This window comes from Mizuhopecten yessoensis, unplaced genomic scaffold (genome assembly GCF_002113885.1).
Source record: "Mizuhopecten yessoensis strain PY_sf001 unplaced genomic scaffold, ASM211388v2 scaffold10821, whole genome shotgun sequence".
Taxonomy (NCBI): domain Eukaryota; kingdom Metazoa; phylum Mollusca; class Bivalvia; order Pectinida; family Pectinidae; genus Mizuhopecten; species Mizuhopecten yessoensis.
This window is the reverse complement of record NW_018408738.1, coordinates 437,620-459,793: the sequence shown is the minus strand read 5'-3', so window position 1 is coordinate 459,793 and position 22,174 is coordinate 437,620. Positions and strand designations below refer to the sequence as shown.

At 36.8% G+C, this 22,174-nt stretch overlaps 1 protein-coding gene across 1 annotated transcript in view; it reads left to right on the top strand.

Moving 5' to 3' along the window:
• Positions 1-22,174, top strand: part of LOC110462700 (gamma-aminobutyric acid receptor subunit beta-like) — a 119,431-nt gene that overhangs the window by 21,855 nt on the left and 75,402 nt on the right. Inside the window, exon 3 of the mRNA XM_021516802.1 lies at positions 11,779-11,846. Coding sequence (XP_021372477.1) covers positions 11,779-11,846 — 68 coding nt within the window. The remainder of the gene's footprint in view (positions 1-11,778; positions 11,847-22,174) is intronic.

Below are 22,174 nucleotides of genomic sequence, written 5' to 3'. Positions count from 1 at the left end.
CTCAGCTTGTAACGAGTCGGATATAATCATCAATCTTTTAGTTTGAAAATGGAGCGGAATGGTTTTCTTCTCACAAACTGGGGAGGAGAATCCCTATCTGGAGGCAAGTTACTCCTCGTTTTGTGGAAATGATGTTTGGAACCCGGAACAATTCAATCAAATAGATGGGAAATGTCAAAAGAAAGGAATCTAGGCATTGGTAACTTCAGAACCGGAGCCGGACTCAATGATCCGGCCAATTGGTGCTTAACCTAGATTGTTCGTCAATATTGGTCTGTTATGATGTATATATTCATGTCACACATTGAATCATCAAGCCTTTGTGTTCTAGACGAATGCATCTCTATGACTGATAAGCAGAGAAATTTGTCTCGGAAAATGATATTTTAGAACCTAACTGTATTCAGTTCATGTTCTTTAAAATAGCAGATACTCTGAGTACATCAAATAGGCTCTAAGGCCGATCTTTCCGCCTTTATGAACGGTAAAATGATGGCGAGAAGGATATTATGTAGGCAGGTTTATTGACACAAAAACAAAGCACCGGATATGGAGTCATATCTGAACGCTTATTTTATACAGACAGCAACCGTTGTTATGATTTACAATACAGCGTACGTCGTACGTACGTTTAAAACTATAAATGCCAATAGATGCCAATCAAGTTTCCTGATTTGTTATTAGATAAACATTAAAGTGTTGTTGTTTATTTAAAAAAAACATGTTTTCTAGTTGACACTGAATTACATATAATAAATGAATTCGTAAAATACGCTTAAGTCATGTTCTCTTGGTTTAATGCTAGAAAAAAATACATAAAATGCAATATACATTTTCTATGAAAATGGGTTACTTGGTTATTCAAGGAGATGATATATACAACATCACATATCACAATAGGTTTATAACCTCACACAATACATTGATTTATCGTTTATTAGTACCTTCGCGTGGTGATTTGTTATCAGCCGTAACAACAATGACATTGTTATGCTTCAATTCCTGAAACTGTAAAAATTGTATTTGTTTCACCTGTTTGTCTTCTGTTCCTTGTTCTATATAATGTCTCCGTAGACCATCATGTTTGATACAAATACAGTAATAGGTTTTACTGCATTTCTAGTTTCATTTCCCGATAAATATCAAGCAAAGAATTTTGACACCATTGAGTAGCCTTTTTCAAACAGTTTCACTGTGTAATTGCTAAAAGAAATATTGACGCTTTAGCGGTTAATGATTCGGAGGCTTATTACGTTTTCCTCGTTGGCTATTTAAATGAACTAATGATTTCTGTTTGTTTCCTGCCGATTTTAAAGTGCTACCTTTTGATCACATCGACAGAAGTAAACGCTAATTAACAAAACACCTTCACGCTTTATAAGTAACTGAAAAAGTGTTAAACGTCAATTAGAATGCCGCCAATTCTGAAACATGTCTCGGAAACTTAATGGGGGAACTTCCTGTTGATGACTTGATATAAATAGAAACGGTTACAAGTTTACATCTTCAGCATGTGTCTGTAAACAGACATCGTACACGACCATTCTGCCTTACTTGGAATTCGTTATCGATAGAATTGGTAAACTCTATATCACGTTTCGCCCATTTTGTGCTACAATATTGCGAACCACATGTTTATTTATTTTGTCATGCTACATTTTGTAAACATAAACAATGAATTTTAGATGTGCAGTACGGGAGAAGATTGCCAAAAATATTAACGAGTAAAAACATGTTTTAGCATATATAGAGAACGGATGTCGGCTTCATCAGTTTGGTATGAATAATAAATGCTAATCTTGTTTTGAACACAAATAGTAATTGAAAACTTATTTTGCGAGCCTTCAAAAGCATCCTTTACTTTGTCAAGCAAACAGTGCAAATTAACTTAGTAATGAACACAGATAAGGTGGCACCAGCTGAGTCATCTTTAACACCCCATATTAACATTCACTCAAGGGTTGTATGGGTACACATATCACCCATTCCTCTGACCGCCTGCAATATTGGAGTGGTATTTGGGCGTAATGTCTCCATATTATTCTGTTACATATGTAGCGGATACACAGGTCATGTTCACTCTTTGCTTGAAAAAGGTAAAAAAAAAAAAAAACGCTGTGGAAAGCTAACGAAATAAGTGTTAAATAGTTGTGTGTATCAAAAGCAATCTTACCATGTACAAAGAAAGGAGTAAGTCAGAGATAGTCATGTAATTACTAAATGTCTCCTCGCAGGATCTTGGTTATCGGTCGAGGTCAACACCAAGGTAGTACTTGCTCTTTGTGTTGTTTTGTATTCCCTTGTGTTACATGTACACATACTTAAGCAGTTTTGAATGCAGTGATGTGTTACAGTCAGCATAAGCAACATTTTGCTCTTCCACTGAACATTTCTTTTTTCATTTTTTTAACACATTATGATGGTCTTTGGAATTTCAACAAATAAAAGTGTTTCTGCATTTTTAATTTAGTCCTTCAGTCCGAAACAATATACTTAATCCTCGCATGCGCCGTTTTTTAACAACGTTTACAAAAAACTGGATCTTCTGATGCTGTTTGAACTTAGGAGTTAATCTTAGTCTCTAGACTATAAATTCTGCATAGCGATGTATTATTGTGATAAAGTATTGTGATAAATGTTTAAATATTTATGTTATTATAAGTATTATAGCAAAGAGTGATACGATTTGGGTCCTGCCTCCTTAGATGAGAGTTTCGATGTAAATTTTACAAGAATAATTGATAATATGCAAACTTTATATTTTTATTTTTACTTGTAACTACAAGGCCATTTTAGGTTCAGTAAGTATGAAAATCACTAAAACCACAAGGTGTCTTGAAAAAATTTGCATACATCTAGTTTACTTCACAATGATGTCAACAACAAAGGCAAGGAAACAATTCAGTTTCATTAACGAGGAATTTAAAATCGTAAAGAGGAAAATTATTTTAATTTAAGTAAATGTTCTTGAAATCTGTAAACAGCTAAAGAACATAGCAAACACTGCATTTTAACCATTTTTGAAATGGGGATCCAGACATTCCAAAAAAAGCATGTTGTACATGTTTGAAAGCACTGCTATTTGATAATATTGGGGATATAGACGCTAATTAACAAATGTCGTTCTTGTTTGTAAGTAAACGCAAAGATTTTATACGTGGATGGGCACTGCGCCAACCCCTGGAAACTTGATGTGGAAACTTCCCGTTAATGGCTTAATATGGATTGAAATGTTCACTCGTTTGTATCCGATGAATGAGTAGGATTCCGGAAGTTGTATCCGGATCTGTCAAGTTCACATACAATGCAGCGGTATCGATATTGCTCTGTATCCGGTTATATTTACATTTGCATGACATTGTAACTATATAGTCTCTTTGAAAGCTGTGTCGTTGATGGGACTTTAATTACCATGCATCACGAGACATAATTCATAGTGTATTTATACAACACTGATCAGCGGAAATACAATATCCAATATAAATAAACATGATGGCTGCTGAAATATCGAAATATCACAATGCCATTGTAAATTTATGTGTAAAATAAAAAATAAAATAAAAAACACTTTTATTACAACGAAAACAAGACCAATGTCTGCAATATCGTACAAAATGCACATCGGTTGAAATCACCAATGCCGGCAATGGAAACAATTTTAACGCTCATGCAATTTATCAGAAATATCGTCTGTTACACTGCACTGATCAACAGGGGTTCGTTACAAATGTCTGAAATACACATATTATATAGACCTACTGACACATATGTTACAGACCTACTGATATGNGACTGTTGTCAGGTTACCATACGATCAACAAATAAATTCACGCCTGGATTCTTCACAAAATGAGCAAACAGAAAAGTTCGAATTAACTTCCAAAAATAACTACCTCGTGGAGAGCAAGGTCGGATTTACGGTGTTCACTGTATTTGTCCATGCGCGAAATTCGTTCCGGGGAAAAATCGAAACAATTTCAAATCTATCTTTCAGCTCAGAATTCTATTGATAAACTTAAATCACCTTATATACATATCATACGCAATTGTATTGATACTGAATTGTGGAATAAAATTGAAGTGTTCGTTAAAATTTCAAAGTACTATTTTGTTTGCCAATCAGCACGCAACAATACGCTGTTCAAACTATTGAACGAAATTGTGTGGACTGTCGATATGGTGGGCATTTTAATTCTAAATATAAATATAAGTTAAAAAATAACATAAGAGGCAGAGGAAACGTAAATATAAGTATTGAACTGTGTTTGTATGGTATTTATGATCTATTTGAACGACACAGCTTTGCAAGCAAACAAATTATAATGCGCGCTAGCGCATTGTGTTGTTTGCTTGCAAAACTGTGTCCTTCAAATAGATCATAAATACCATACAACAACAGTTCAATGCTTAAATGATACTGGGCAATGAGGTCGTTCTTGGTCACACACTGTAAGAGGATATTTTTTCTATGCTCGTTACTGACAAATATTTCGAAAGGAACTTTGAGTTGGGATGATATTTTGTCACTGTCAAGCTTTGTAATAATAACCATGAGTTCGAAGAATATTTTGCCAGTTACTGACGACTTATATTTGTGAAAGAAAGTTTATGTCTTAAGTCATGAAAAATGTTTGAATAGCTACCGGTTTGTAGAGTAAATGTATGCGATGATAATCTTATTTTATCGTTTAGAAATCCATTTTAATACTGATTATCAACTGCTTTCCTTCATTACCTTTGTAAAACTAATCAAGTAAGCATGCTCTTTTTACTTTTCTATTTTCTCCGGTAAAAAAAAAAAAGTTTTTTTAATAAATGAAAAAAAAAAGGCCTAATTTTTTTTTTAATCCAAAATACATTCTTTAGCAGTCTAAATAACGCTTGCTTTAAACTAAATGATAACAACAATAAGAAAATAAGCTCAAGTGATTCGGAATAATAAGTTTCTTTCTAATTCATCGAAAACACCCGTAATATAAATCAGGTAAAATCTGAATAATGTTACGCCCTCAAAAGAGAATCGGGGTATTGGAAACGAATTAACAAGTTATCGACCTTCATATCACACACACACACACACACAAACATATTTCTCAATCATATCATGATAACGACAATTTAAGGGGCTATCTTTGTCAGCAGTCTACGTTTCGCATGGAATAGTGATATCCGAGCAAAATCTTGAAAGCCGAATCAACGTAGGTACAGGAACATGGATTACACTATCAGAAAGGGGAAAGTATATATATATGGATACTGAGTTGCCTGTTGTTCGTTTCCTTATTCTTGTCATATTTGTATATAGTTTGCAAAAGTAATTGCTATCTGGCTGAAGACGAGCGCAATACTTATGGCTTCGGTATTGCACATTCAATTGTTGAAATACACGTTGCATAATGGCGTTCAGAGTGCTGCCAAAGAAACCTACTAAACGTACTTAGCCTTTACACTTACATTTTACAATCTGAACTTGGCTAAGCGGCTTTGTACAGTGTACACTGTGTTGTCCAGGAGCGCTGTGAGAGATACGGCGTCAGGACGTCTAGAGGTATACCTGTTACCTACACATGTCGCCGTAAACCATTATCATTTCACTGGCTTTGGCATTCACTAGTCCATTATTATAAATTGAATCCTTTTTTACACCTTTTACGTCTCAAATAAATTCTGGACTTTGTCTAGATATATAGCAGACTTATGTCGGCTTTCTGTGGTATTTTACGAGGGTGCAGGGTCCGAAGAATGACACTAACGCTTTTGTACCATACTTTACCACTGTCGAAGACCAAGTTTTCCTTGGGTCACAGGAATGATCAATAAATACCCGGATGTTAGACGTAGCTGATGGAAAACCTTATCAACCTCTGTCACACACACCAAATAAATCATATCTGTAGACAGCACTCAAGGATCCATCTTATGTAAGTCGATGATAAGAAATATGTTATAATGTAAATATGACGCCCGTGTATTTATCTGTAACAATGTCGCTGTGCGTGGAAATATAAAAAAAATACACAAGTATGATGCTTGTATTCAGCTGATTGATGTTACATTGAGGGCTAAGAAATAACTAGTTGCCGGTAGCAGTTCATGTGCTATCTACTCATGCTGACATGGTATTGGGTCAGTCAGCCTTGACCTTGTACGCCACTATATCATGTTTCGGGGTCTAGCCCAAAACTGTTTCTTTCCAGTCTCTCTGTGTTTAGTTGAATTTTGTATATGTTGTCTTTTTCTCCTTTTACAATTAATTCGATTTCTCCTCTAGAATCTTGTGTGCAGTTTTATAATCAATATTAAAGTCTAGGCTAAGATCTGTACCGCTGTACAAAGGTATTCAGTGTACAGCTCTAAAATAAACATCGTATACATTTACAATTCTCTCTAGTAATCCACTACACACATACTTTTTTTCATTCCAGTCCGTGCTTGTCTAGCCAAATAGAAACATTTGGTCCTCTGCCTGCGATCTAAGCATTCATAAATCCAACAAGACTTTAACTACTTGAACAAGGCCTCTCTTTTCTCCAAAAAGACTTTCTGTATACTCAAAATGTATTTTTCTACGCAAGCAACTCGAAGAATATCTTCGCTGCTCAACCAAAACTTGTTTTCGACTCATACAAGGTTTTTCCTGTATCAAGACTGATTTTACTCCAAAAATATTTCTTTCTCTACTCAAACACATCTTTCTCTACCTAAACAATGATTTTATTTACTTTCATATTTTGTTCTTTTGTAACAAGAATATTCGAGACCTACGTAGGGCAGCCGCCAGGTACTGGCAGTAGGTCGGTGTTTTTTCTTTGGGAACTCCGGTTTTCCTATACCAACAAAACATGGCACGTCCTTGAATAACCATAGCAGTTCATAGGACGTAAAACACAAGCACAACAACAAATTATCAATGCTCAAACAATGCTTTCTATATTGAAACTACGCTTTTCTACTCAAATATGACTGTTGCTATTCAAAAATTTCATTCTCAAACGCGGCTTTCTTTAATCAAACAAGTGATTTCTCTTTCTCTACTCAAAAGCTTCCTTTCACACTCGAGCAATGCTTTCTGTTTGAACATGTCTCCTTTGTAGCAAAACACTAACAAAATATGAAAGTGTTAAAACGTTTCCGCAATCTTTTATTACAAAATATATAGTTAAAACTTTTATAAAAAAAACAACACATAACATGTGAATATTAAAACTCTCCCTTATTATCTAAACACTTGGATAATTTCAAATTCTTTAAGTGCTAAATAGTCTCTGTCTGTAGGAAATGCACATAATTATTAATTTCTAAAACACAAAGTAATTTATAAAACACAAACATAATATAGTTCATGTATTTCTATAAAATCGTACATGACCTCTAAAAGTACACATGGCAACCACAATGTAAACAGCCCAATAACTTCCAGTTATCAAACCAACAATCTCATAACTTAACTTTTATTCCGCATCTAAGTTGGAGCGATAGGTTTATAGTTTTGAACAAGTATTATAGATACATATCTGTACACAATGTTAGAGATTTCAGTCAGAAACGCAGGCAATCGGAAACCGTGATTTAATCCATTAAATATCAGAAACATATACTGAAGTTTGGTAGACGTGCTTTAACCCATTATATATACGATAATGGTTAGCCACGTCAGTGTAAAGTTGATTGAGTTCAAACAAATGTGAATTAAATCGGACAATATTCCATTTCATTCTTTCAATTGCTGAAAATAAAAGCGTATGTTTTCGGAATTTATGTAATGTTTTGTATGCAAGTATAACACTCGTATTAATGAAAGCTCCAGCATCAACACGGACCAGTGTCGGGGTATGTGACAACTAAACACAGTAAATCGTATGCCAACGTTAATCAATTTCTGGGAAATCCATCTTGGTTCAGCGCTCTCCCTGATCAAACTAACCGATCAGCTATGTTTCCTACAGCTCTCCCGCGCATGTGCACGATTTTACATTTTATACTATGGTCATCATAGCATATCTCCGCTATTGTCTTTCGGGAGGGGCGAAAGAGGATACTACATGTTTTTTTGTTTTATTTTCAATAAAACATGCTCTACAATGAAAGAAAATGGATGTTTATCCTAAAATGAAACAAAGTGTAACGTCCGTCTGTTGTATAGATTTAACCAAGTTGATACTAACACAACTTTGATTCTGATTGTTTGTAGTATCGCTTAATGAACCTCTGAGATGGTTGTTGTTTGTAAAATTCCTTAAGGTACCTCTGAGATATGGGGTTGTGTAAACTTACCAATCAAGGAAACATGCGCGATGACTGACAGCGAGAAAATTGTTTCTTATGCCGTTTGACATATTTATTTGACACTCTCGGCGATAAACATGAAGATGTACCCTAACAGAAATAATGGCTGATGGTACGATAGTCTGCCCCTCTACATGCAAATATTTCAGGATAAAATGTGTATTTGACGAGGTAGTTGTAAACGTACAGGTTCGCCTGTTAAAGAGGTTCTATAAGAGCAATTCGAACTACATCTCCATGTGTGTAGTAACTCATTTTTGTAGCTGAAAAGGGTCATGGTCAAATAGCCCATGTCCCAGTGCGTAGTCATTTCTGTCACCAACCTGCTACTCTATATAATGCATTGTTATTCACGATGATGACACACGTGTGTGGTTCTTCTTCCTTTTGCTAAGCGATACTGTTTTCTATTTTTAAATGAATAGCTAATAAAAGTTTGATATGAATAATAAAAATATATTGGTCGTGCTAAGGAAATTGAAAGGTGATGCAAAGAAAGTTCGAGACCAGTTTTTAAGGATAGAATGGGATACAGCTTTGTAAGAGCAACTTATTCTAGTCGACTATAGTGCATGAACCACGAGGTCTTGTGTTTGTAATAGAATGTTGGATGTGACAATGTTCGTGTGTGTTTCATTTCTTTCGGGGGTATGGTAGCACGGTTGTTCATCTATTCTTTAAAAGAGTTGAAATATCACAGTTTTATATCATATACAAAGTATCAATAAAACTTTGATACATCATATTTCCAAACTGATAAATCTATTGAAGATATCTCTAGAGTTGAATCTGATTGTGTTTAGCATATTGCTACCTCTAACCGGTGTTCTGCCTGTATACCTTGTATAACTGCTGACAAAATGTATAGTTTAGCTGCATTAGGTCGGATGTTTGTTCGAGTTCAAATCAGGCAATATATATTTATACCAAGGAGGTGTACTTGTATGCTAGAGATTGGACTGTTTGAGAGCAATGATTTTAGTATCAACACAAAATTCCTTCAAAATGACACGTCATCCAAAGTTCATCTTTCAGTTAAGGTTCAACAAGCCCCATAAAAGAGGTAATAGTCACCCTAAATTTCAACCCCATGGCAAGTCATATTCAAATATTCTTATCACAAATCGGAATATATATATGTAATTTAAATACATTGAACTTGTACATGAGCTATTAAAAAGGTATACAAGCAGGTCAACGAAGTCAAAAATACGGCATTAAGGCTGATGTAATGATAAAAGTTGCTCACCAGATTTATAACATGTCAATCTCCTAAGTGACCCAACTGAATGTTTCGAAATTACATGTTATTTGAAGATCATTTATATACCTAGGTCAAGCGGGGCTTTATTTCTCTTTAACTATGTGTGGAGAGGCATACCGGCCTTACAAGTAGATGATTGTTGCTATGGGAATGTACAAAAATCATAGTAAAACGTCAGAGTAACATATTTTAACGGTATATATGTGTATATCCATAGACATTTGACCATACATACTACTTAAACTTCATACATAATGTCCTTCCTTAACATTCAATATTGTAATAAAAGAGCTAGACTTGTTGTAAACATTATTGTACTTTTCAGCTTCAATGTTTATTACATGTCTAGCGCATTCATATAACCACATAATGTTATCAAATGGCACATCATCTCAAGTTCATTTATCGATCAAGGTTACTTAGCCATTGTTTTCTTATTTAAAATTTGCTAAAATGTATTACCAGGAGATTTTATTATGATTTTAGTGATTTCGCATGGCAACATCTATCTTTATTTGTGGTCGGAATTCCTCTCAACAGTTAGTAGAAGAGAAATAAAGCTCCGCATGACCTAGGTATATAAATAAACTTTAGATTATGAGTCATTTCCCAGCACTCAGTAGGGTTGCAAAAGAGATTGACATGTTATAAGTCCGGTGAACTATTTTTATAAAGACATCAGCCTTAATGCCTTTTTTTGACTACGTTAACCTGGCTATGTATTTGTTGTATGGCCAATGTACAAGTTCAATATATATAAATAACATATGTGAGTTCCGATTTGTAATTTAGGGTTTTTGAATATGACTTACCAGGGGGTTGGAATTTTAGTTGACTACATCATCTTTTAGGGGGCTTGTTGAACCTTAAGTTCCTCGGTTTCTAATTTTCAAATTGCGAAAGTATATCAGCGGACATTATACTATGATTTTAGTGGTTAAACCTGGCTACAACCATCTCCGTGTCAGGCCGTCATGCTTCTCCATAACTAGTTAAAGAGAAATTAATATCCTGATGACCAAGCTTTATCCAGGTACTTTGAACAATGTGTCATTTCTAAACACTGAGGGTGATTGTGGCTTATTGAAAAATTTTGTCGACATCTTTAAAAAAAAATGTCGACATAAGAAACTCGCAAGTCGAAAGTGGATGGTAGAAATATGCCACCATAGAGGGTGATTCCGACCGATCGGGATATTACCATACGTCACTATATTGACTTTCCGACAAGATGTCGTACCGATCTTAAACAATTTTGACACTTTAACAAAGTGTTTTATGGAGTGAGAGATTCATTACATTATTATTGACAAAATATGTTCACCAGCATTGCAACAAATTAAAGTTAAATATAATGACCGATAGTAAGGGGTCTTTACATGTATGTTGCTGGTTCGTTTTGAAAATAGTGATGTCAAGTTTTACCATCTACAGCATCCATGTTTCAAGATCAAGGTTAATTGCCTGTATCAAATGATTGGTTTGAAAACATCGATTGTTGAAGGCAGATTGTTAAGATGCTACTGTTAAGTGCAGCAATTGTGTACGAGTATATTACATAAAGTCATAGTTGGTAGAATTTTTAAGTTCCAGCTCGTGAACAATGTGTTTTTCTTATCAAATATCTATATTTGTTGGTATAGTGAAATTAGACTCAGGGTGTGGATAAATTCAACTCTGAAAGCGACATGATATTTAGTGCACGTGAGGAGCGGTTCGGGTTTTAGTTACATGATCAATGCACATAGCACAAGTGGCAATTCTACACATGTTGTCTGGTGATACTACCGAATATGTGACTGGTCTAAATGCTTATACGAAGATATATACAATTGTATATTGCTGTGTAACGGATGTTCAATGCACGAAATGTTCATCTTCAGTCCTAAGACAACTCGGTGATACAGATACGGACACTACAATGGGGCTAAGAGACACACAAAAGTACATCCTTGAACGTCCACCGAAAAAGACAATGTTCCTAATTTAACGCAGAATGAATCAGCTAGATATAGAAACATGCCATGAAAATAACGTGTTGCTTAAACTGGAAGCTATTTTGAATTTTCTGCCATATGAAACCTGCAAGAATATTTCAGAACATGTAATAACGTAATATATAACTTATATTTATACGATTGGAATAGCCGTTAGGGATAAAGTAAACACAAGGTAACTGAATACCTGACCGATATGTTTGTACTTATATATCTGTTTGTGTGTTGTAGGAGAAAGGCTTGACATTGGGATAGAGCTGATCATCGCTAGTTTTGACACTATTTCAGAGGTGGACATGGTGAGTACTAACCTATACCACTAGTACCACTTATAAGATCACTAAAGAGTCGACAACCCCAATCTGTGACAGATTGCTACAGTTTTAGCCTAAGAAAACGATCGTTTTGCTTTTAAACCATTTCCAGGAAGTCATAAAGGAGCATGATGTTTGTCTAATCTTTCAGTATGTGCCTATAGATACTCTAAGTACGAAACCGTTAATACCTCAACCTGATTACATGGTTCGCTGAGAATCTGGGAGTAGGAAAGAAAAGATAAAGTGATGTTGGGTACCTAGTTTATGCAGGGGGTGTCCGAAAACAGAGGTTATCAGGTACAAAATAACCCTTATGTCCCTATCTATTCCTTATAATAACCTGTTCTTAACTATCCTTATGATAATGTACCCCATAAACCATTCAACCCGTGTCTGTCTATTCTTATAATAACCCAAAATTTTAAATCCATAAGACAACCCATGCCTATTTATCATCATAGTTACTCATTTCTATCTAATATTACAAATACCAATTGCTATATGCCATAGTAATAACACGTTCCTATCTTTTCTAAACACTCCATACTTAATGTCGTTATAATGACCCATTATAATATAATTTTGATTGCATTATTTTCATCATAGCCTAGTGCTAGTTTTACCCATATACAATTAAGATTAATTGGTAAAAAGTAAAGCTCATATTTTACTACTCTGCATTTCAAAATGTCTTGACTGATATTTTTTTTTAAGTAAACTTCACTTTTTTCTAGGGGTTTACAATTTTAATACGATCTATGATGCACTTTGGCACAAAACATTTAGTTTAATATTACAAATACAGATTCAAGTTAGAATGCGCTCCAGATGTTAGTTAACATATTTTATTCTAAAACACAACGATAAAAAACGTTTTGATTTCTGCACCTATTGAATATGAATTCTCAATTAATAATAATAATAATAATAATAATAATAATATGCAACATTTATATAGCGCCCTATATAATTTGTAAAATTACTCTAAAGCGCTTTACAACATATGGATAATAATAGTGGTTATAATTGTGAACACAAAAAACAAAGGCTTACAATCACTTTTATACATTTAAGCAAGCAATGTGCACATAATTGAACAAATAAAAGGGTGGTAATGACATGACTTCTTTGCAAGGAATCTAAAATGCAGACGTGAAGAGGTGAGGTTTGATATCCCTCTTGAACTTGACCAGGGTATTTGCCTTTCTAATAGCAGATGGTAAGCTATTCCACAACGTAGCCGAAACCCTCCCAAAGCATCTGTTTCCGTAGGTTCACAGTACGAGATTTTGGGACACACAACAAAGATTCTGACTCCGACCGCAGTGATCGTGACGGCTGATACAGGGTAACAAGCTCCTATAGTAACAGTAAATAGGTTAAAATTAAGAAATTAAAAGGAAATCTAATCACATTAGGTTTTTAATGTCAGTATCAAGGATGAGATGTGGAATGTCTCGTATCTGTAACCATACCTTCGTTATTTTTTTAATTTGACCAGGACATTTTTGTGAATAAAGCGATCAATTTGATGACGGCAGAATAAATGACGTCACATATTAATGCTTCTTTGTGTTGACAGTTAGAAGAGATTGCCAGACGAGTCGAAATCACTAAAGACTAATCTTTTCAACTAAATAAGTTCTGACATATTTCTTTATCTTTTAGAAACAACGATTTGCTCCTGTAACAATGTAATGCAAATGGTATTAACGTTAAGATGTTTGAAATGAGATACGTATTAATCTGTCTAACCTCGGGATGGTACGTCAGCATTGATCACGGACAGATTACCTTTGATTTGCGTTGATATTATTACACAATCACCCTGACTTGGATTGTCTAGACGGCTACTCATCGCCGTCTCGTCCATTTTCCGTCATACATTGTACGGTGTATTTGTCACAGTTACGAAATTCGGCATTCAATCAAATAATCGATGCATTAGTATTCACGTCAGCAGGTGAACTTACATTATTCATTATAAGTGCCTTAAAACTACAAAAAAAATCTGGTTAATTTAACATCGGTGTTATTTACAGAAACATCTATTATCAAGCATCAATTTCGGCATATACATTCCTTCAAACCAGACGTCCAATCGCCATTTGTTGGAAGAGCTTATGAAGACGATATTGCTTTGACAATGTCGCGACAGCTTAAAAGATGTCGTCATTTGACAATGGTCTGAGCATCATAGTTCTGTGGTTGTAAAGATGGCCGACATTCTATAGGCGTTGCCTTGGTTAGGGACGGTATGATTGCCGCGAGAACGCATCAATTCCCGATGAGCATGGCCTTGGGAAGCCAGACTTTCCCTGTACATCATGATCAACCGGACGATTGACAGCTAAATGGCTCATCAAAATGAGGGGATAGCCTAGTCTGGGACCCATACACTGTTTAGGTAAATTGTACAAGCATACTAGCCCGGGTATATTTCAGATACCATGATTATATGATGGCTCTCGAAGGACAATGTATTTAGAAATGAAACCATCAACAGAGATCAGATGAATTGTCCGGTAGAAATTAATGTTTGCCAAACATAGCGGTAATGCGACTGATTATTAGATCTGCTTATACATTTCAAATCCCTATGGCAACAGCTTGCCTAAAATTGCACTAGGTACGTCGACTTTGTGTAAGGGATGGACGGAAATGAGACATGGCGTGGTTACGATATCTTCGCATGCCAGTATTTCAAGGTTGAGATGGGTGACGGCCAATCAGTTCCGTGGTCCCTAAGCCTTGGCTAACCTGTGACCCAATAATCCTAGACAAAGATGGCCAATTCTATCGGAATTACAATGCCATTTGATATAACCCTCAAGTCGAAAACCAATTTCATGTCAAGCCTTGAAAGACTCCAAACTTTGAACGAATTATAATTCGAATTGAAGACGACCATGCCAGTTCACGATACTGGCCAGACTGTATGGCGACAAACGGTTCTGATCTTCCCGGACACCAAGCGATGGAACAGACCGCTGGACAATCCGTCCCTACATGTGTAACAGACAAGAGTATTCTTTTTTAGCGGAAGTCAGGATTAACTAGTTTTGCATGTGTATTGTTACGCCGTATGAATGACGTTGAAAGGTGACCACTCTCGATAACTACAGCTTACAATGTTACGAATAGTTTACAACCACATAACATACAATAGTTATGGACTCGAAAAATGTTACCCACCTGCTTTCTTGCATACCTGTATAATTTCTGTCCTTTTGCATGTTACGTGATATGAACGTTGTGTCATATAACTGCTTTATTACGTAATGAATACACTCATGTTGTATATTTTATCTTTTACCCTATTCCGTCTTTGCGTATTGCAGAGTTATCTTCTCTTGGCAACATGTATTGATTGTTACGTCATTGGTCTGTGTGAGAAAATTAATTCGTTTTCTCAAAAAATGATGACGTTACTCTCATAAACAAGTGACGTAACAATCACTACCTGCTCCCAAGAGAAGATAACTCTGCAATACGCAAAGACGGAATACAATAACGCCCAGTTTGCTGTCGAGATTTAGGCTATGACGTTAACGTTAAAGTGATAGGAAGCATTTCGAGGTTTCATTTATGATCATCAATAAACTCTCAATAAAACAAAATCATTGAGACTCGTTTTATTAATCTCATTAAGGATTAACCTTTTATTTGGTTTAGTTTATGAGATAGTAAATCCAATGGAGCACGAGGTTTTACGGACAATTTACCGACCGCTCCATTGTATTTTATTATCTCATAAACTAAACAAAATAAAAGGTTAATCCTTATATTTACATTTTTTTCTTTTAATAATAACACCATTAAAAGAGTCGGATACAAGCATTTACCCTGTGTAATCTGCGTTCAAAATTATTTAGGCGTCATATTAATCGTGATTTAGGATGCGAAAGAGCCATTCGCAAATTCCGTTGACAGGCGGCTAAACCCCGGCCGCTTTCTCCGTGACAACAAAAGGAAAAAGTTCCCCCATTTCAATATTTTTATTTACATAGAATATCCATATTTTACTTCATATAGTATCTTCATAATTGTATTAGTAGTTAATGGAATAAATAATTGTATATTTGTATGAAATTGGGGTGATTGGGGCAATATCCTAAGCAGAAAATACTCATGACCGCGTACGCCCGTCGTTTGAAAGTGATGCGTCCAAAGGCGGGAAATAGAGAGTGCTACCATGTCGTCGTGCGATACTCGATAGTGACTAACCTTTGCCTAGTGGAAATTGAAAGTGCAGTTATTGAAATTGCTGTTTATAAGCATACCAGAGGTTTGTACAGATGACATGTATGATGTAGATCAATCGTTTGTCGGCCGAGTGACTGTTGGGAGACGAGAAATTCAACCTGCATTTCTAGGAACGATAGCCATCGTTTCTGTGTCATAGCGGCGGACACTCATAGATGAGAGAGTGGAGTTGATGGAGCGTTTTTGTACCGACGAACAATCGCGACTGTAGCTTCTGACACTAGCTGACAAAAGCATATTAATTAAAAAAAAGATAAACACAACAACAACAACAAAATAATGTTGTTATTTTGGTGTTTCGAACGCACGGTAGTCTAAATGCTAGCGTTTGTTTGTAAACATTGACACGAGGTTTGCGGAAAGAAGTCTGCCAATATTTAAATATATTTATCCGCGGTGAACTGGGTCACGTTCTACACTCAAGTTATTGAGAAAAAAAACAGAATTGCCCTCACTTAGGTCATCGATTCAGAAACAGCGGCAATTGTAAATATTATGTAATGAAAACTCTTGTTGACATCGTACAAACGGCAATGGTTGCGTTTCGTTCACTTTACCTTATTCGGGTTGGAATCGGCAATTACAATAATTTCTGTCTGATTGGTCTCCTAACGACATGTGAAATGTCTAGTCCTGAGATTTAGTGTCATAATACCTATTATCTCTTCTATTCTTGTATACTAGACCGAGATATCCGCATTTTCGGCGGTCCTGGAAAATTCTGTCCTACCCACGAGTCTAGATCGCTTACACGCGCAGACTGGCGGGGGAATTATAGTGACCTTTCGGGGTCACGCTATTGTTCGTGACGTCGTTTTATGAAGTTTTGAGGTCAGTCAGGGTCATTAACGTGACTAACAATTGTCATCCGGGTTTCATATGCAAATGAGAAATGTGTGGACAGTTAACAACTTTACAAGAAGTGCAGCTGCTTTTACGGGTTTTAGGTAATAAGCAAGAAATAGAATCCATCCCTGATATGAGGTAAGGATAAGGTTATTCAAACCCTCGGGATAAAATATTGAGCAAAAGACCCTCGGCTAAGCCTCGGGTCTCCTGCTCAATATTTTATCCCTTGGGTTTGAATAACCTTATCCATACCTCACATCGGGGATGGATTCTATTATTCCTGCACTAAGGTATATAGGTCAAGTGTACGTGTGCTCTCCTTGGTTACTCTAATGTTTGGATATCGTGTTTTACTGTTGTGTGTATGTGTCGACATGGTGATCTTAACGAAACAAAGGTTTGATATGTTTGTTGCATACTGGTAACAAGGGATCTCACAACTTCCTGAACCATTCTATTTCTAGGCGGACTATCATTTCTTGATCACAGACTTGTTATCAGTTATCGGGTCTTTATGACTCCAGCTGCCACCTAAAATGTTGAATTGTTTTGAATTGCTTATTTTCACCTGCCACATTCTAAGTAAACCGTGACATAACATGCATTACATGTTGACGAAACGGTCTCACACAAATCAAAATATGTACGAATTCAACATCAGTAACTCCACCAAAAACTCGTACCATAGCGCAATTACTCATAACGTTTTAATTAAGTCACTTGTGACGGAACTAAAACTTGATAATTTTGCATTGAAAAATTAAAAAATTCCATTTAAACTAAAGTTCTCACTCGTTATAACAGCAGAACATTGACACGAAAGTGATGGTCGATGGGACGGAATAGGATAGGCGTTAACCCAGGCGGACCGTGGTAATTCCTTCTTATGACCCGAGAGGCAGCCCTGAGCGCAGTATCATTGATAGTTAAGTCTGATTAATTATAGCAATTACTCACAGCTTCAATTTACTTCCCATTCCGGAATCTCTAGAGCGCTCTTGCAATACTGCATTCCAGTGGTTGATGCGCTGGGCTCCACCGACGTCAGGCTATTTGTATCAATTGTGTGTATAGGTTTCGTCCCCTAGCAGCACCAGATCGGTCTGTTTAGCCTTAAATTTCCCCAAATTCTAGCGTTATCATTTACGCAAAACGCGAACTTCTTTCAATACTTTTCTTTCTTCGATGCTTTTGTAAACAATTTGCGGTACGCGTCATTATTTTGCTGTTTTGTTTTTGCTTACGTTATATCTCTTTCATGTACACCAAACGAAAAAACAAAGTCATTCGTAAGAAAATTGAGTAAAGAGTTGTCAAGTTAAACCGGACAGACAGTACTGAAAGCGTAAGATAGGAAGATACAATAAGAGGTGTAAAGTAAAATTGGTCTCGGAGGGGCTATACCGGATGTTTTCGAGTGTCATATTTATTAGTTATTCTATGCTATTACATTGACGGTTGTTATTGACATCTTTTGGTTTCTGCAATTTCTACACTCAGATTTGTGTCATTAAAGTGTAGCTTTTTATTGTACATACGGGATTCGGTGTGGATTTAACTTAATTCAATGAGATTAGATATGTGGTAAACAGGCTGCCACATAAACCTTTTTAATGCTGCACTCCTGGCCCATTTCGCTATATTTATCAATAACAGTGCATTTTAATGACAGCATTTCCCCTGATGTGTAATTTACTTGCAATTCATACGTCACTCTTGTAGGGGAAGTGTTGTCTCACCATTATACCTAGTATCTCTTAAACACGTGCCGGTGTTGAATGAATCATCTCCCTACACGTCGGGTTCGCTGTTATGTTTTCATTTGTTAAAAAGTCAATACATTTCTCAACAATAAACATCCCGCTTTGAGATACAGGCCTGATAACGTCACATCCGGGACATATCTGGTATGTAGAGTAGATATATATTAGATTAATATATATATATTAATTTGTGTGAGTAGTATGAAATAAGTGATTTGACGCCAAAGTGCAATGTGCTTTGCGGGTTCGCACCGTCCAGTTAAATGTGCCCCTGTGACATCATTAAATCTGATGAACATCAGTGGAGAGTAACACTGATTCTGTGAGCTACTAGGCTATCGATTCGTGTGCTATCTAATGTCGTTGCGTTAGTGTGGTTCGACGTTTTCTACTTAACTCTCACGATCTAATTGTATACTGGTACTGGCACGTCGACTTGCACGGATAGCAAACTTACACTGGTCTACTGGTAGAATGTGTGGAGTTATTTGAATATCGTTTTACAAGACCAAGTTAATAAGTACTACCACCGGCATGGGCATTGGTAATTAGATTAGTTCAGTATGGGGTTTTTTTCGGTTTATGTAAAAGTTATAAGTGGAATGTGGATTCCTTTCTACATTTTTTGTCAAACCAATTAGTTCAGTATCACCCATGCGTAAGTCCGAAAACCACAACACCTCTGTAGACTAAATCCATCATCAAGCAAGCTCGCTCTATCGGTACTATCCGCGAAACGGCATAACCGTTCAGGTGAGAGTTGGGCGAAGCTCGTACAGGACTTACCTAACCCCACCCAGTTAAACGGTAGTGTGGACATGACTCTAGATAGGATTTTGGATATTGCAATTGATATATTTGTTTTAAAACTATCTTAGCGCTTAGTATCGGTATACTAAAAAATATAAAACATGGGATTTGAGGATATTCATCCTCGATACTCCATGGGTTACGCTCATTAACGCTCTCTTCACCCCTGGAATATGTCATAGCATATTCGAAGGCTCAGTGTGCGCGTGTGAGGCAAGAAGACCAGTTTGATTCTTTGATGTACATCAATAGAATATCGCGGTCGCGTAATGGTAAAATTGACTGGCTTTGAAGTCGGGTGTTGCTCCCACGTAATCTTCCAGGGACAGGCATAAGCCTGGCGATTGGTTAGGTTTCTTACTTGAAACTAATCAAATACCTAGCCACGTGCCTTCAGTTTTGTTCATGACACATTGCAGGGGTGCAGGGAGCAAAAGTGAGCGTAACGACTGGAGTATCGAGGTGTGCCTATGTTAATTGGCTCCTTGGAATAAATCCCCTTTCAGAGAACCAGAAACCTTTTATATCAATTAAGACCGTACTACTTTAACAGTAGTACCATCTTACATATAACTTAACACTATACAATGATCTAGTTTTCTTTGTTTGATTTCAGTCTAAAATGAGTAAAATCTCCCTATGCTTAGCCATAGCGTTGCACAGTGTATTTCCGTACCGTTTTTGTCCGTATGTTTAGCCATAGCGTTGTACAGTGAGGTTCCGTACCGATATTCTCACTATGGTAAGCCATAGCGTTGAACAGTGAATAACCGTACCGACTTTCTCCCTATGGTAAGTCATAGCGTTGTACAGTGAATTTCCGTACCGATTTTCTCCCTATGGTTAGCCATAGCCTTGTACAGTGAGTTACCGTACCGATTTTCTCCCTATGGTTAGCCATATCGTTGTACAGTGAATAACCGTACCGATTTTCTCCCTATGGGTAGCCATAGCGTTGTACAGTGAATAACTGTACCGATTTTCTCCCTATGGTAAGCCATAGCCTTGTACAGTGAATTACGGTACCGATTTTCTCCCTATGGTTAGCCATAGCGTTGTACAGTGAATAACTGTACCGATTTTCTCCCTATGGTAAGCCATAGCCTTGTACAGTGAATTACGGTACCGATTTTCTCCCTATGGTTAGCCATAGCCTTGTACAGTGAGTTACCGTACCGATTTTCTCCCTATGGTTAGCCATAGCGTTGTGCAGTGAATTTCCGTACCGATTTTCTCCCTATGGTTAGCCATAGCGTTGTACAGTGAATTACCGTACCGATTTTCTCCCCATGGTTAGCCATAGCGTTGTACAGTGTATTCCCATACAGATTTTCTCCCCATGGTTAGCCATAGCGTTGTACAGTGAATAACCGTACCGATTTTCTCCCTCTGGTAAGTCATAGCGTTGTACAGTGAATTACCGTACCGATTTTCTCCCTATGGTTAGCCATAGCATTGTACAGTGAATAACCGTACCGATTTTCTCCCTATAGTTTGGCCATAGCGTTGTACAGTGGATAACTGTACCGATTTTCTCCCTATGGTTAGCCATAGCCTTGTACAGTGAGTTACCGTACCGATTTTCTCCCTATGGTTAGCCATAGCATTGTACAGTGAATAACCGTACCGATTTTCTCCCTATAGTTTGGCCATAGCGTTGTACAGTGAATAACTGTACCGATTTTCTCCCTATGGTAAGCCATAGCCTTGTACAGTGAATTACGGTACCGATTTTCTCCCTATGGTTAGCCATAGCCTTGTACAGTGAGTTACGGTACCGATTTTCTCCCTATGGTTAGCCATAGCGTTGTACAGTGGATTACCGTACCGATTTTCTCCCCATGGTTAGCCATAGCGTTGTACAGTGTATTTCCGTACTGATTTTCTCCCTATGGTAAGCCATAGCATTGTACAGTGAATAACCGTACCGATTTTCTCCATATGGTTAGCCATAGCGTTGTACAGTGAATTACCGTACCGCTTTTCTCCCCATGGTTAGCCATAGCGTTGTACAGTGTATTTCCGTACTGATTTTCTCCCTATGGTAAGCCATAGCGTGGTACAGTGTATTCCCATACAGATTTTCTCCCCATGGTTAGCCATAGCGTTGTACAGTGTATTCCCATACAGATTTTCTCCCCATGGTTAGCCATAGCGTTGTACAGTGTATTCCCATACAGATTTTCTCCCCAAGGTTAGCCATAGCGTTGTACAGTGAATAACCGTACCGATTTTCTCCCTATGGTTATCCATAGCGTTGTACAGTGAATAACCGTACCGATTTTCTCCCTATAGGTTGGCCATAGCGTTGTACAGTGAATAACTGTACCGATTTTCTCCCTATGGTAAGCCATAGCCTTGTACAGTGAATTACGGTACCGATTTTCTCCCTATGGTTAGCCATAGCGTTGTACAGTGAATTTCCGTACCGATTTTCTCCCTATGGTTAGCCATAGCGTTGTACAGTGAATAACCGTACCGATTTTCTCCCTATAGTTTGGCCATAGCGTTGTACAGTGAATAACTGTACCGATTTTCTCCCTATGGTTAGCCATAGCCTTGTACAGTGAGTTACGGTACCGATTTTCTCCCTATGGTTAGCCATAGCGTTGTACAGTGAAT